This window comes from Pelophylax lessonae (assembly GCF_965119305.1).
Source record: "Pelophylax lessonae genome assembly, chromosome: 1".
In the NCBI taxonomy this organism is placed as follows: domain Eukaryota; kingdom Metazoa; phylum Chordata; class Amphibia; order Anura; family Ranidae; genus Pelophylax; species Pelophylax lessonae.
The window spans coordinates 554,726,815-554,742,585 of record NC_138768.1 but is presented as its reverse complement, the minus strand read 5'-3'; the positions used below and the strand labels follow the sequence as shown (position 1 = coordinate 554,742,585).

The window sequence follows — 15,771 nt, the reverse complement described above, 5'->3', positions numbered from 1 at the left end:
TATATATATATATATATATATATATATATATATATATATATACATACATACATACATACATACATGTATATTTTTTTTTAAATAAAAAACATGTTATACTTACTTGCTCTGAGCAAATCCTCTTATTTTTGGGTCCCCTGTCGGTGGCCCTGGATCCATAGTTACATAGTTACATACAGTTGTGTTCAAAATTATTCAACCCCCACTGAAATTGATTGTTTTGGCCAGTTTGACATTGATTTTGATCATTCAGTCATCCTGCTTACAATTAAATCAAAGAGGCACGTGTAGGTCAGACAAATATAACATAACATTTATAATGAAATAACCACAAATGTCTTTTCTGTGCTCACATCATTATCAGTTTTATTCAACCCCCAAGTGACATTCATATTCAACCCCCAAGTGACATTCAATCTTAGTACTTAGTACAACATCCTTTTACAGTTATAACAGCTTTTAAACGTGAAGCATAGCTTGACACAAGTGTCTTGCAGCGATCTACGGGTATCTTTGCCCATTCGTCATGGGCAAAAGCCTCCAGTTCAGTCACATTCTTAGGCTTGTGCACTGCAACTGCTTTCTTTAAGTCCCACCAGAGGTTCTCAGTCGGATTTAAGTCTGGTGACTGTGATGGCCACTCCAAAATGTTCCAGCCTTTAATCTGCAACCATGCTCTAGTGCAGTGGTCCTCAACCCTGGCCTACAGGGCCCACTAACAGGCCAGGTCTGCAAGATAACTGAAATGCATCCCAGGTGATATCATTTGCTGCTCAGTGATTGCAGTACTCTAGTCTGCATCTCCCCAAGGTAATACCTAAAACCTGGCCTGTTAGTGGGCCCTGTAGGCCAGGGTTGAGGACCACTGCTCTAGTGGACTTGGAGGTATGCTTGGGATCATTGTCCTGTTGAAAGGTCCAATGTCTCACAAGCCTCAGTTTTGTGACGGACTGCATCACATTGTCATCCAATATCTCCTGGTACTGAAGAGAATTCATGGTACCTTGCACACGCTGAAGCTTCCCTGTACCTGCAGAAGCAAAACAGCCCCAAAGCATGATTGACCCCCCGCCATGCTTCACAGTAGGCAAGGTGTTCTTTTCTTCATAGGCCTTGTTCTTCCTCCTCCAAACATAGCGTTGATCCATGGGCCCAAACAGTTCTAATTTTGTTTCATCAGTCCACAGAAAACTTCTGTGGTTTGTCCACATGACTTTTGGCATACTGCAGTCGACTCTTCTTATTCTTTGGAGACAGCAAGGGGGTGTGCCTGGGAGTTCTGACATGGAGGCCTTCATTACGCAGTGTGCGCCGTATTGTCTGAGCAGAAACTTCAGTACCCACATCTGACAAATCTTTTCTCAGTTCCTCAGCAGTCACACGGGGACTTTTCTCCACTCTACGCTTCAGGTAGCGCACAGCAGTCTAAGTCAGCATCTTCTTTCTGCCACGACCAGGTAGCGTTTCAACAGTGCCCTTTGCCTTGAATTTGCGAATGATGCTTCCTATGGTGTCTCTTGGTATGTTTAACATCTTTGCAATCTTCTTATAGCCATTGCCCTTCCTGTGAAGAGTAATAACCTCTTCTCTTGTCTTCCTGGACCATTCTCTTGACTTCACCATGTTTGTAACCACACCAGTAAATGTCTAGAAGGAGCTGAGTATCACAGTCATTTTAAAGCTGCCTAATTGGTGCTTATTAGGCTTTATTGCTGCTCCCTGACATCCACAGGTGTTTTCAATACCTGATTGAAAACACTTCAATGAACTTCTGTTCTTCAGAGTGGTAGTCTTTACGGGGTTAAATAATTGTGTCAATGAAGAATTCACAAAAGAAACATTTACTACTGTATTACAAAGCCAATTGATGTCATTTTAGTTGCATATGGTTCTTTAAAAAGTCCTTGTAGGATTTCATTCTGAATACAATTACAAATGTACACTAAATTCCCTAAATCCTTTACAGCATTGGGGGGTTGAATAATTTTTAACACAACTGTAGTTACATAGTAGGTGAGGTTGAATAAAGACAATAGTCCATCCAGTTCAACCTGTGTAGGTCTGTGTGGCTGTTATCATCTCACATAGCCCTTAATGTCCTGATCCTTGAGATGTAAGTCTAAGTCTTTTGAAAGCCACCATACTTCCCGCAGAAACCACCTCTTGTGGTAGAGAATTCCACAATCTTGTAGCCCTAACAGTAAAGAACCCCCCACGTTGCCTGAGGTTAAAACGCTTCTCCTCTAATCGCATTGTATGCCCTCTTGTCCTCATGCAATCCCTTCGAATGAACAGCTTTTTTTCTAAGCTGAGATCCCCATTGAGATATTTATAAATTGCTATCATGTCCCCCCTCAGGCGTCTCTTCTCCAGGGAGAATAAATCGATCGAGCCGCTCTTCATAGTTAAGGTCCTCCAATCCCCTAATCAGTTTAGTTGCCCTTCTCTGGACTCTCTCCAGCTCCAACACATCCCTCCTGAGGACTGGCGACCAGAACTGGACAGAATACTCCAGATGCGGTCGGACCAGAGTTTTATAAAGTGGAAGGATTATAGTCTTATCTCTGGAATACATCCCTTTCTTTATGCATGCTAATATTCTGCTGGCTTTGGCAGCTGCCGCTTGACATTGCATGCTGTTGCCTAATCTATCATCAACCAAGACTCCCAGATCCTACTCCATTTTTGATTCCCCCAAGGGTTCCCCTCCTAACGTGTACTGATCCCGTCCTCAATGCTGTTTATGAATAAATTGAACAAGGTTGGTCCTAGGACTGAGCCCTGGGGCACCCCGCTTACTACCTCAGACCAGTCTGAGTATGCGCTGTTTATTACCACCCTTTGGACACGCCCTTTTAGCCAGTTCCGTATCCAAGAGCAAACCCTGCTGTCGATACCTGCAGACCTTATTTTATAAATTAAGCGCTTGTGGGGAACTGTATCAAACGCCATAGCGAAATCCAAGTACACCACATCTACTGGTCTGCCCCTATCTAGCTCACAGCTCACCTCCTCGTAGAATGTTAAGAGATTGGTTTGACAAGAACGCCCATTTGTAAACCCGTGCTGATTACTGCTGATGATGCTGTTGTCTTTAGCAAACTCTACGATATAGTCCCTTATCATCCCCTCCAGAAGTTTACATACTATTGATGTCAAACTGACAGGCCTATAATTTCCCGGGATATGCCTCTGGCCCTTTTTGAATATCGGAGTCACGTTAGCCTTCCTCCAATCCCCTGGTACATCTCCTGTCCTAATACTGTCCGCAAAGATCAGGAACAGTGGTCTAGATATAACCTTACTGAGTTCCTTGAGTACTCTCGGATGTACGCCATCCGGGCCTGGTGATTTGTGTTAAGTTTATCCAGCCTTTCCCTGATTTCACCCTCTGTTAGCCATAGCGGCAAGTCCTGTGTATTACTACTAACCATACAGGCATGGTCAGTGTACCCCTCCGTTTCCTGTGTAAAGACTGATGAGAAAAAAGCATTCAGCACGGTTGCTTTTTCAGTGTCCTCTGTAACCATCCTTCCATCATCGTTAATTATGTGTGCAATATGCTCTGCCCTAGTTTTTTTGCTGTTGATATATTTAAAGAATTTCTTTGGGTTTTTTTTACAAATCCTCCGCTATTTGTCTCTCAAAGTTGATTTTAGCCATCCTGATTTTGTGTTTACTTTTCTTATTTGCCTCCTTGTATTGCTCGAAAGCCGATACTGTGCCCTCTGCTTTATATTTCTTGAAGGACAATTTTTTTCCCCTAATAAATTTTTTAACCCTACGGTTTAGCCAGCCAGGTTTGGCTTGGTCTCTTCTAAATTTATTTCCCATAGGAATGCACTGCAAGATGCATTTGCTTAATGTTCCTAAAGCATTCCCATTTTTCCTCTGTGGTCAGTGCTCCCAGGGTTTGGTCCCAGTTTACCCTTTCCATCATTGAGTACAATTTTTGAAAGTTTGCCCTTCTGAAGTTTAGGGTTCTTATGTTCCCCACTTGCCTTGTTATATTGTTATTTATACTAAATGTGATCATCCTGTGATCGCTAGAGCTCAGGTAGTCCTGGACTCCTACCGCCGAGATTAGGTCTGGGTCATTAGTTATCAATAGATCCAGGACTGCGTTTTCTCTAGTCGGAGAATCCATCAACTGTGACATATTATGTAATTATCCTGTATGGTTTCCGTGAATAGACGGGCCTTCTGTGAGTGTGCAGTCCCCTCATCCCAGTCAATGTCGGGATAATTGAAGTCCCCCAATATGATGACTGATCCCAATTTTGCCACTTTACCCATTAGTGCTAAAAATTCAAGCTCTACCTCCTCCCCTTGTTTATGTGGCCTACAGCAAACCCCCACAATTACTTTTCCCTTTTCTCCTTCCCTATGGAGTTCTACCCACACAGATTCTAAATCCATGCTCATCCCATACGTAATGTCACTCCTCTCTATCACCTTTACATTGTTTTTGACATAGAGACATACCCCTCCCCCTCTTTTTTCTACCTTGTCCTTCCGGTACACCGAATACCCTTGGATATTGGCCAGCCAGTCATGTGAGGGGTCGAACCAAGTCTCTGTTATTCCCACAAGGTCTATGTCATCCTCATGTACTAACATTTCCAATTCATCCATTTTATTAGCTAGGCTCCTGGCAATAGCATATACCCCTTTTAGTTTTACAGAAGTTAAACGTGATTGGCGGTTATGTTTATTCCTGTTTGGTCTGAGGTTTTCCCGCACAGACCTGCCAATTGACGTTGTGGACCTACTGTCGCTGCTGACCCTACAACTGCCTTCAGTCCTTTGCTCCCTCCTGACTGACTCTACTTCTGAGCCCTCCCCCCTGTCTCCCATAACAGCAAGCCTCTTGCTATAGGGGCACTCGAGCAGGCTTGCTCCCGAGCTGTGCTCTGTGTGTCCATTTACACACAGAGTGAAGCTCAGCCCCGCTCCCACTCCTCATTTGCTCAATGGCTGTGCTTGGCAGCAGCTTGGCTCCTGCTGCTGTGTGAGCCAATGAGGTGGGAGAAACCTGGTAAAGCTGCTTCTCTCGTGCACATTGCTGGATTGAGATAGGGCTCAGGTAAGTATAAGGGGGGGGGGGCTGCACCCAGAAGGTATTGAACCTAATAAGGTAAAAAAAAACACTTTAAACCTGTAGAACAACTTTAACATAAACATTGCTGGTGTCACAATACAAGATTAATAGATTGAAAAAAAGGATTTTGTCCTCTGCTGTCATTCTGCTAACCCTCTCTTTCTCACACTGTAAAAACAAGCCCAGGAACTTGCACACTGACTGCCTGAGCCCATTCAGATTGCCAAATGTCAGTAAAATCATGGACAGTTTGTAAAATCCGTGATTTTTACATCTATTCGAGAATGTTTGTAACAGACATTCACAGTCAGATGTAAAAATCATGGATTTTACCAACTGTCCATGAATGTTCTCATGGTTGGTAACCCTGTCTGTCACTGACAGTGGTGTTATCATTAACATGAGTACAGTGGTGTACAGCCATTCATGTCTTTGGCAGGCTGTACACTGCACCTGGACAGCCTGGATGGAGGAAATTCAGCTGCATTGACACTGAACAGGCCCAGCGACCTGTCTGCAAGAACTCTGAATATCAATAAAAGTAACGTGAATTTTCCCTCTGTACTCTCTCTCTCTCCTTCCTCTCGTTAGTGTAAAGTATGCCCCATACTGATTTTATTGGTCAGTACCTCCACCAAATGCAATCTGTTCAAGAGAATCAGCCAACTGGCAACTCTGCACTCTGTACATTCCTGTGCACTCCTGAACCCTGCACTCTGTAGGTAGCGCACTCCTGAACTCTGCGCCCTGTACATAGCACACTCCTCAATCATTCACTTTATGCAGATCACACTCCTGAACCATGCACTCTGTACATGGCACACTCCTGAACTCTGCACTCTGTACGTGGCACACTCCTAAACTCTGCGCTCTGTGCGTAGCGCACTCCTAAACAATGCACTCTGTGCGTAGCGCACTCCTGAACCATGCACTCTGTACGTAGCGCACTCCTGAACCATGAACTCTGTATGTAGCACACTCCTGAATACTGCACTCTGTAAGTAGCGCACACCAGAACACTGCACTCTGTACGTAGTGCACTCCTGAACTTGCACTCTGTAGCACACCTCAACCCATCACTCCATGCATAGAATACTGATGGAGGTTTATTATTGTGCAATGTTGGGGGGTTTTTGTGTAGTGCTAGAGGTGATTGTGTCATACTGGGGGATTTGGTATTGTGTTGTGCTGTCAGTTTATTATTGTATTGTGCTATGGGTTTATTACTGTGCCATGCTGGGGGGGTTAATCATTGTGCAACATTGGGGTTTATTACTGTACCATGTTGGGGATTAATTGTACGTAGCACACTCCTGAACCATGCACTATGTATGAAGCGCACTCCTGAACTCTGTACTTTGTACATAGCACACTCCTCAACCCTTCGCTTTATGCAGAGCACACTCCTGAACCCTGCACTCTGTACATAGTGCACTCCTGAACCATGCACCCTGTACGTGACGCATTCCTGAACTCTGCACTCTGCACGTGACGCACTCCTGAACCGTGCACTCTGTACGTAGCGCACTCCTGAACCATGCACTCTGTACGTAGTGCACTCCTGAACCATGCACCCTGTATGTGACGCATTCCTGAACTCTGCACTCTGCACGTGATGCACTCCTGAACCGTGCACTCTGTACGTAGCGCACTCCTGAACCATGCACTCTGTACGTAGCGCACTCCTGAACCATGCATTCTGTACATAGCGCACTCCTGAACCATGCCCTCTGTACGTAGCACACTTCTGAACACTGCACTCTGTATGTAGCGCACTCCTGAAAACTGCACTATGTACGTAGCACACTCCTGAACCTGCACTCTGTAGCACACATATCAACCCATCACTCTATGCATAGCATACTGCTGGGGGTTTATTATTGTGCAATATTGGGGGGTTAATATGTAGTGCTAGAGGTAGTGCTAGAGGTTATTTTGTCGTACTGGGGGATTTGGTATTGTGTTGGGCTGGGGGTTTATTACTGTGCCATGCTGGGGGTTAATCATTGTTGGGGTTTAATTGTACGTAGCACACTCCTGAACACTGCAGTCTGTGCGTAGCACACTCCTAAACACTGCACTCTTTATGTAGCGCACTCCTGAACCTGCACTCTGTAGCACATGTCTCAACCCATCACTCTATGCATAGCATACTGCTGGGGGTTTATTATTGTGCAATATTGGGGGGTTATGGTGCAATACTGGGGGATTTGTTATTGTGTTGTGCTGTGCTGGGAGTTCATTATTGTGTTGCGCTGGGGGTGTATTACTGTGCCATGCTTGGGGTTAATTATTGTGACATGCCGAGGGTTAATTATTGTGCTACATTGGGGTTTATTTCTGTACCATGTTGGTGGTTAATTGTTGTATCATGTTGGGGGTTAATTATTGTGCAATGTTGAGGGTAATTACTGTGCCGTACTGAGGGTTAAGTATTGGAACCATGTCCTGAATAATTACTGTACGGTGCTACGGGTTATTTACTGTGCCCTACCATTGGTTAATTATTGTGTATTGGTGGGAGTAAATTATTTTGCTGTGCTGGGGGTTTTCGCTGAACTTGATACAAGCTGGTTATCATTTCTGGCTTTTTTTATTCACACAGTCTCTTCAGTTCACCTGAGCTCTAATTTAGTCTGTACAAAGGGAGAAAAGTATCACACTACAAGCCATAGACTATAAGGAAACGTTTGGTCACGCCCACATTTTGGACCCACCCACAGCTGCGCGGTAGGCTGCATTTGGACTTCTACTCGTACTTCCAGCACCAGTACAGCACACCCCAAAAATATTTTCCTGGAGCCGCCCCTGTTCCTCCCTCTATTATCTGCGATGAGTGTACACCCATGTTTTGTATATTCTGGTTTAAAAAAATTTCAATAAATTATTTGTGAAATAAACCATCGTCTATAGACTAGAATAATATTACAGCTCAACTAGACATTTTGCTTGTTCCTCATATTAAGATTGAGAAAGAACACCAGGAAAAAAGGCATAAATCACATTAGAGAACCACATTTTGTATATGAAGTGTTGAGACAGCCTAAAACTGTTTAAACACTGAACATTTTACACAAAATATAGCTACAGTAATATGAATATATAATATAAACACTCCACCATAATTACCTGATTGTGATTATCTGCCCAAGGTTCAGTTCGTAATTATTTACTTGTGCAATAAATATAGCAGCTAGTGCCTCATACAGGGCTGTACCATCCATATTAATGGTGGCTCCCACTGGCAGCACAAATCGAGTGACACGCTTGTCCACACCGTTGTTCTCCTCCAAACATCTGAAAGTGATGGGCAGAGTAGCAGAGCTAATTAAAAAAAAAAAACAAAAAAGAAAAAAAAGAAGAAAAAATTATTTTTCTCTCAATCATTTTAATGACCACTGTCTTAGGCCCCGTGTACACAGGGCCATCTAAATGTTATGAGTCCCTCCTGGCACTTTAGTGTACCCAGGCGGGACAAATGCATGTTCCAGCCCTGCTGCCTGTAGCCTTTCAAAGTCCACAAAAGTCTGTGGTTGGATAGGGCCAACTGCTGTGGGCCCTATTTGTCCCATGTCTAGCTGCAGGCAGCAGGACTGGATGCTGCACCTGTCCCTCTGGGGCACACTAAGGCGTCACACTACACACTTGGTATTTTATACTACTACAGAAAGTACTATAGGCATTAGATCAGCCTGGCAACCAACATTTTCAGGCGATCAGGAACGCAACTGTCATATTTCTCTCATGAGGACAGGTTTACCCTAAAACAATTCTAAGATGACAACAGTGCTGAAGGGTCAGCAACTTGTGATGCCTGCAAATATCTTTGTTAGCCATCAAATCAATCACTGTCAAGCCCCTTCTTGGTTCCTAGGCCCAAACAGTACATGCAACATTGGCTTTTGTCGAAGCAGACATTAAGTCTTGCCCTCCGGCTTTCTAGAATTGTTGTGTCATATCACTTGGAATAGTAATTTCCTCCACTAACTTTAACATCGGGAGACAGGTTGCAGAGGTACGCCTATTGTAATATATTTGAGCGATGACAATTCCAGTAGCTGGTCCCTTAATTCTCTGACTAGCTCTCTATATTCTTGAGTGTATGTAAAATCATGGCACTAAAACATGAGATACAAAACAGTTCTTTGTGTTTTAGTGCTGCTGTTAAATCTTCTATTGCCTTGAGTTTTTTGATGTTTGCACACCATATATGTTCATGGAGAGTGGGTTTATTTGTTTCAAACAGAGTGGGGGTACATTTAGGACGCTTTCAATGTGCCATGCTGAAGTTTGGCTGCTGTGTGGATGCAGCGCAGTGTACCCTTGGTTTTCATGCAGGTTACCCACGCTTTCCTATAGACTTCTATTAGATTGGGATTTTAGGGTGTGTTTTCTGAAAGCGCATAAAAAGTCCTGCATGCTGCAAACCATGAGAAAGTGCCAGACCATCACTTTTTAAACTCCTGTCTAAGCCTAGCATTGAATGGTGGGAAGTTGACTTCAAAGGTTTTGTAAAAGATTTGGTAAGAACAATTTGTAAATATTTAATAGATTCTGAGGCCCATTTCAGTGGGAAATTGGCTGTAATATAATTAGAGCTGGCCTCACATCTGTAGAATTTTGTTAGAAAATTATCGCTTTCAGAATGTGTATTCAAAAGTTAAAGGAGACTATTCAATAGTTGGTTTAGACAAGAGCAAGAGAAAAAAAAAACAAAGGACAAGGATGGACGTTTTTTGGCTTCCGTTTTTCTAATAATTGAACTCACTTTCCAGCCGAGAAAAACCATAGCTAGTCTTATGCGCATGCACTTATCAAAGTAAATTCGGAAATAGAACATTTTTTTCTATGAAAATGGAGACTTTGACATGGTACTAAAGTGAAAAGTTGTTCAAAATTTGTTGAGTCCATGAAGGCACCATAGACTGATCAGGAGAGCGATTTTTATACTTTTTCATCCGAATGAAATTCTACCGATGAGGCCAGCATTAGTCTTGATGGAGAAACTGTCAGAGTAAGGCCCTCAGGTTTTTCATAGTTAATTTGACCGGTTTGGCGGGAATTATGCAATCCGATATGAGAGGGAGTTCAACATATGGGTGATTAAAAAAAGCAGATCATCTGCAGGGCTTTAAGGGAGCCCCCTAACATCTAATACTTTGTGAGGGGACTCAGTATCCTTGATGCCATGAATGCCCCGATATAATTATGTGGGTTATTTAGAAAATGCCAGTCCACCTGGTTGAATGCCTTTTTAACATCTGAGAGCAGGATAGTGAGTATTTTCTGAGTGTTCTCCGGGTGGATGGCGTTGAGTGCCCTGGTGATGTCCTTAGCTTCTTGGTTGAGGACAAAGCCAACTTTAGCCAGATGTACGAGACGTGAAAGTATTTGGTTAGCCAGAATCTTCATAAAATACTTTAGGTCAATAAACTTAGTGGACTCCGAAAAATACTTGCCATTTTTGGGTATAGGTGTAACATGGGCTCATAGAGCTTCTACTTGGAGTTGGTGATCATTTTATAAGGAGTTAAAAGTGACCACAAAGGGGCCTTGAGTAGAGTAGAGCCTTCTGAGTAGAGATTGTGAAGAGGTTGACAGATCAATTAAATTATTTTGCGATTTTTAGAAGCTTTGTACGCCAGCCTCAGTGTTCAGGATATGTGATTTTAGTTTATTTCAGTGCTCTAGCCAAGACCTTACCAGGTTTATTACCAAACTCAGAAATGATCATTGAGCTTTAATGCACTGATTATTCAGTTTGTGCTTCAGGATATCCTGTAGTCGTTTTCCTCATTACCATAATTTCACCTGCCACCATTTGTGATAGGAATTTCTTATAAAGCATATCAAGCTTATCTACCTGTTCTAGGAGCTCCGCTATTTTTCTGCCTCGTTGTTTTTTAATGACTTGAGTCCTGAGAGCATTTTTTTAAAGGAGGGATAGTAGGTATTCATCCCAGAGTTGTCCCAGTGCCGCTCTAAAACAGCAGCTGGTCTCAGTGGTTTCTTAGACCTCTGTCAACTTTGGCACTGAAACTGCTAGCTGTCGGCTCCTGGGCTTCCAATCTCACAACACAGCGCTTTACAGGACTGCCTGTTGCAGATCCCCATTAGGGACTCATTCACACATGCAGTGCCCTCTGAAGAGAGATCCACGTTGGATCACTCTTTGGTGACAATTTGACAGGGTGAGTTATGTTGCCTCCTCACTCCCTGATTTAACCTTGTAAATGCGGTTTTGTTTGACATGCGTCGCCCTTCCATGTGCCCCTTGCTGTAAAAGCCAGTGGGTGGGGGCAGTGGCCATTTGTTTAAATGCTGTACTACTGCCGCACCTGTGTTCACTGCACACGGTTGCAGAGCAGCCTCATATACTTGCATTGGTCGTGTTCAACATCAGTAATGCAGGTAGTGTAGTCATGTGTTGCGTCACAGTACAGGGTGGAATGTACTCCAATAAAGTATCTTGTTTTTTATAAATTTTATATAAACTAAAGTATATTTTTTCAACAAAGGTCAGTGATGACCACACTGAATGTGACATACTGTTACATTATTGCTGCAGCCATAGTATGCGTACTGCCCTGAGCAGCTGCCCAGATTCAGGCAGGTGGTTTGTGGGCAATAAAACTGTCGCTCAACCACCTGGTTTTACCACCTCTACCTGCGTCTGTGAATGAAGCCTAACACAATGCTTCTGCATTGTGTTTAAATTCAAAGGGAGCTTACTGTTCCCTGGGTCAAACTTCAAGTCCCAACAATGACATCAGATAATCTGGATGACATTTGCCTGCACTTCAAGTGATCTTCTAGGTGAATGCAGTGTTTTTCTATTTTTTTTTGTTTGTGATCGTAAAACCGGTGTAAACGTTGTAACCCTAAGGTTATGCCAACAATTTATGCATACCTTTTTTTTTTTTCTACTGCGAGTCACAATGTAGCAATAAAAAGGGAATTATGCTCTCCTAGAGTAAAACGCATATGTTTACTTTGAGCTTTAGCATTCCTCTATGTACATTACAGACTTTATTGATTATATTTTGTTGCAAATTTACGGGGTACACAAATTATGTAAATCCTGTTTTGGAAAACATTGCATGAGATTTTTTTATTTATTCCCATATAAAAACCAAGGAAATAAAATATACCTAGCCAAATTTGCTACCAAATGCTTTTTGGCAAAGAATGATGTATTAAGGTAGATTACAAATGTTAGAATATATTCAGGGGAACCGAAACATCTCCAAAAATTAAAAAACCTAAAGAGGTTTAGGGACAAAGTTAGATCCAAGGATATTTTAGAGGGATCAATTTTGTAAAATATTACCGGTAATTTCAGACACAACAAGTTGCCTGCATTTGAACACTGTTATCTTAGAAATAGTTTAGATCAGGTTAATTATAACCAGGCAAATTTAAATATCTCCAAATGCACAGAACATCACATGCTCAAGTTATACCAACACAAATTGTTTTTACCCCCTTCTCAAGTTTTTCTGCTTATCCTTGTCAATCTTTCTGCAAGCCAACAATATCTATATACAGAGATAGCCGCACATATATAGTTAGACAGCTCATCTTGCAGAAAGTTTTGCAGAATTTAACCATTATACAGGTTTAGTTTTAATTATAAAAATGCAAACAACAAATAGAGAAGCAATTATGGTGAAACAAACAATTTTTCCAATGAAGTATATTAGGATACTTATTATCCTATGGTCTTGTGTTCTGTTTGCTGTGAGATTTAATATGCATCTGCTGTGGAGCATCTAATCAAATCTATCTATCTATCTTATCTATCTTATCTATCTTATCTATCTTATCTATCTTATCTATCTTATCTATCTTATCTATCTTATCTATCTTATCTATCTTATCTATCTTATCTATCTTATCTATCTTATCTATCTTATCTATCTTATCTATCTTATCTATCTTATCTATCTTATCTATCTTATCTATCTTATCTATCTATCTATCTATCTATCTATCTATCTATCTATCTATCTATCTATCTATCTATCTATCTATCTATCTATCTATCTATCTATCTATCTATCTATCTATCTATCTATCTATCTATCTATCTATCTATCTATCTATCTATCTATCTATCTATCTATCTATCTATCTATCTATCTATCCTATCTATCCTATCTATCCTATCTATCCTATCTATCCTATCTCTGATTTTTTTCGCTAGATAATGGTGGGCAGTACATAAATATTATTTTTGGTTGCCAAAGTATTAGTTGTATTTATACGAAAATAATACACTTGAAAGTTTTATTTTCTAATTTAAAAAAATAAGGAAATTTCTTATGAACATTTGTTTTTCTTACATAACGTTCCCCTGCTGTTTCTTACCTTGATGATGTCCCCAGGGCAGTGACGAGAGCTTGAATAAGGCCACCAATGAATGGCCATGGGTTCCTTCGAGTAACAATAAAGAACAGCAATGGGAGTACAACCAAGGCATGTATGAGGAGTCCTATTATAACAGTTATGGTGTACATGCCTAGCTGTCCTCCCATAACCAGCAAATCATCCATTTCCAGGATCTTTCCTGATATCAAAAACATGATACCAATTGGAGCATACCTAGAAAGATATGTAGGTTACAGTTATGGTCTTGACAGAGAGGACAGAAAAGCTGCAATATAGTGTAAATAATAATATAGTTATGTTTTAGTAGTTTTCTAGACTTGTTATAGTCAATATTAAGTGATTTTATTCTTACCATATGATAATTGCCACCAGCCTCATGATGGCCTCATTAAGGCAATCAAAGAACTCCCTGAGAGCCCTTCCTTTTTCCTTCATGTTTCCAATTACAAGTCCAAAGCCAATGGAGAAGACCACCAAACCCAAGGCATTTACTCCATTTGATGTACCTGCCACAGGCACTATCTCTTCCAGGTCTATCATTTGCTGAAGTTGTCCCATGGCACGGGTCACATTGTCTACAATGTCACTGATGTTAAAAGCTTCTGGGGTCTGCTCAGTCACTGCTGTCATGTTTGCGTCAGATGGGACAGGCACTTTGTAAACCCTTGTGCTGTACTGTGTTTTGTACTAAAACAAGAAGCAAATAACATTTATAAACCGATATTACGTAAAATTATTCATTATTGATTTTTAAACAGTTTGCGCTCGTTTGTTTTAAGAGACTGCACCATAATTTACCAGTTAATTTTTGCTTGTAACAAAAAATGGAGCCCTCCCCCTCATGCAGTCACTTATTTGGACAACCAAAATCAGAAGGAGCCATCTCAAAAATGTTCCTGCAGTAGTTAGCACCTTATGCAGACCAGTACACCGTTATAATGCATTGCATAAGTATTCTTCCCTTTGACTTTTCCTGTTTTGTAATGTTACAACTCAGAATTAAAATTCTTTGGAATTTTCATGTCACTGATATCTACCTAATAGTATAATATTGAAGAGGACAAAATATCTTCTTTCCTTTGGTGTAAAATCTCTAAATAAGCTCTGGAGCAACCATTTTCTTTGTATGTAAGTCCAAGGAAGGAAATACTTATGTAATCTACTTTATTAGACTGTTTGGTCATTTTCAGGTGTTCTGCATGAATGACTCATATATTATGTTTTGATCTACACCTTCAGCATGCTCACATCAATCAGCCTTAATTTAACAAACACATTATTTCTGAGCAAATGCCTGAAATACTAGTAATAAATATTACTGAAACTGAAAGCAGATATTTCAATCAAGGAAATTAAATGTTCCAATCAGTCCACGTGTGTTTTAGACCTGGGCTGCCATTCTACAAAAATAAATAGATCCCAACATACTGGTTACAATTAAATTTTGTTGTAGTGTAATTTGGCTAGCTGATATAATATAGCAGCCTTTTTCAACCAGGGTGCCTTGAGGTTTCTTCTGGGGTGGCTTGGCAAAATGCCTAAAAACTGCCCAAAAATTGTATACAAGCCAGCAGGGGGAAGAAGCATGCCTTTTAGTTACAAAAAGCCACAGGTTTTTTTTGTGCACCATTATGACCTTCCAGCCGCTAGCGTCCTAACAACCAATGATGTCATCAGCTGATAAGGAGGATGTTGGTTGTCTGCACAGCATCCTTGTTTGACCCTCCCCTGCCCCTCTCGGTCAGCACTGGGGTCACATAAGCTGAGTAATGTAGAAAAACTGAGGGAGAAGAGAAATACTGGAATACTAGTCATCATTACCTGTTTGCAAAAGTGTTTTGGATTTTGGAGAATAAATCCCCTGTAACATTTGGTGTCCTATGTGTGTGGATGTTGATGTATTATGTAAAACTATTAGAATAGTTTTTTTACATTTTAGATTGGAGGGCCTGGAGATTGTCCAAAATTTTAAAGGGTGCCTTGACTGAAAAAAGGTTGAGAAACACTGTAATAGAGAATTAGAAAAATACCTTTAAAGTAACCCCTTTGTGGATCATAAAATAAAAAAAAACTTCTGTTACATTTAAAGAAGAGAGTGTATACTCACTGTCCCCATTGCTACCACCACCAAACGCTGCTCTGTTTGGTAGAAATGGTTCCCCAGATGCCACTGGGAAACCAACATTTTCAGGAGTGTTGATGTCCCAGGTCCCCCACAAATTGCACTGGTTCCTCTTAGTGACCTCTATCTGACTTCTGCATCCTGTAGTGATGTGGAG

General features: G+C 41.2%; 1 protein-coding gene across 1 annotated transcript in view; it reads right to left on the bottom strand.

Moving 5' to 3' along the window:
• LOC309565875 (excitatory amino acid transporter 1-like) overlaps nt 1-15,771 on the bottom strand; it is a 62,017-nt gene that overhangs the window by 11,647 nt on the left and 34,599 nt on the right. Inside the window, exons 5-7 of the mRNA XM_082270890.1 lie at nt 13,845-14,179; nt 13,472-13,705; nt 8,231-8,425 (exon numbers count right to left, since the gene is read on the bottom strand). Coding sequence (XP_082127016.1) covers nt 8,231-8,425; nt 13,472-13,705; nt 13,845-14,179 — 764 coding nt within the window. The remainder of the gene's footprint in view (nt 1-8,230; nt 8,426-13,471; nt 13,706-13,844; nt 14,180-15,771) is intronic.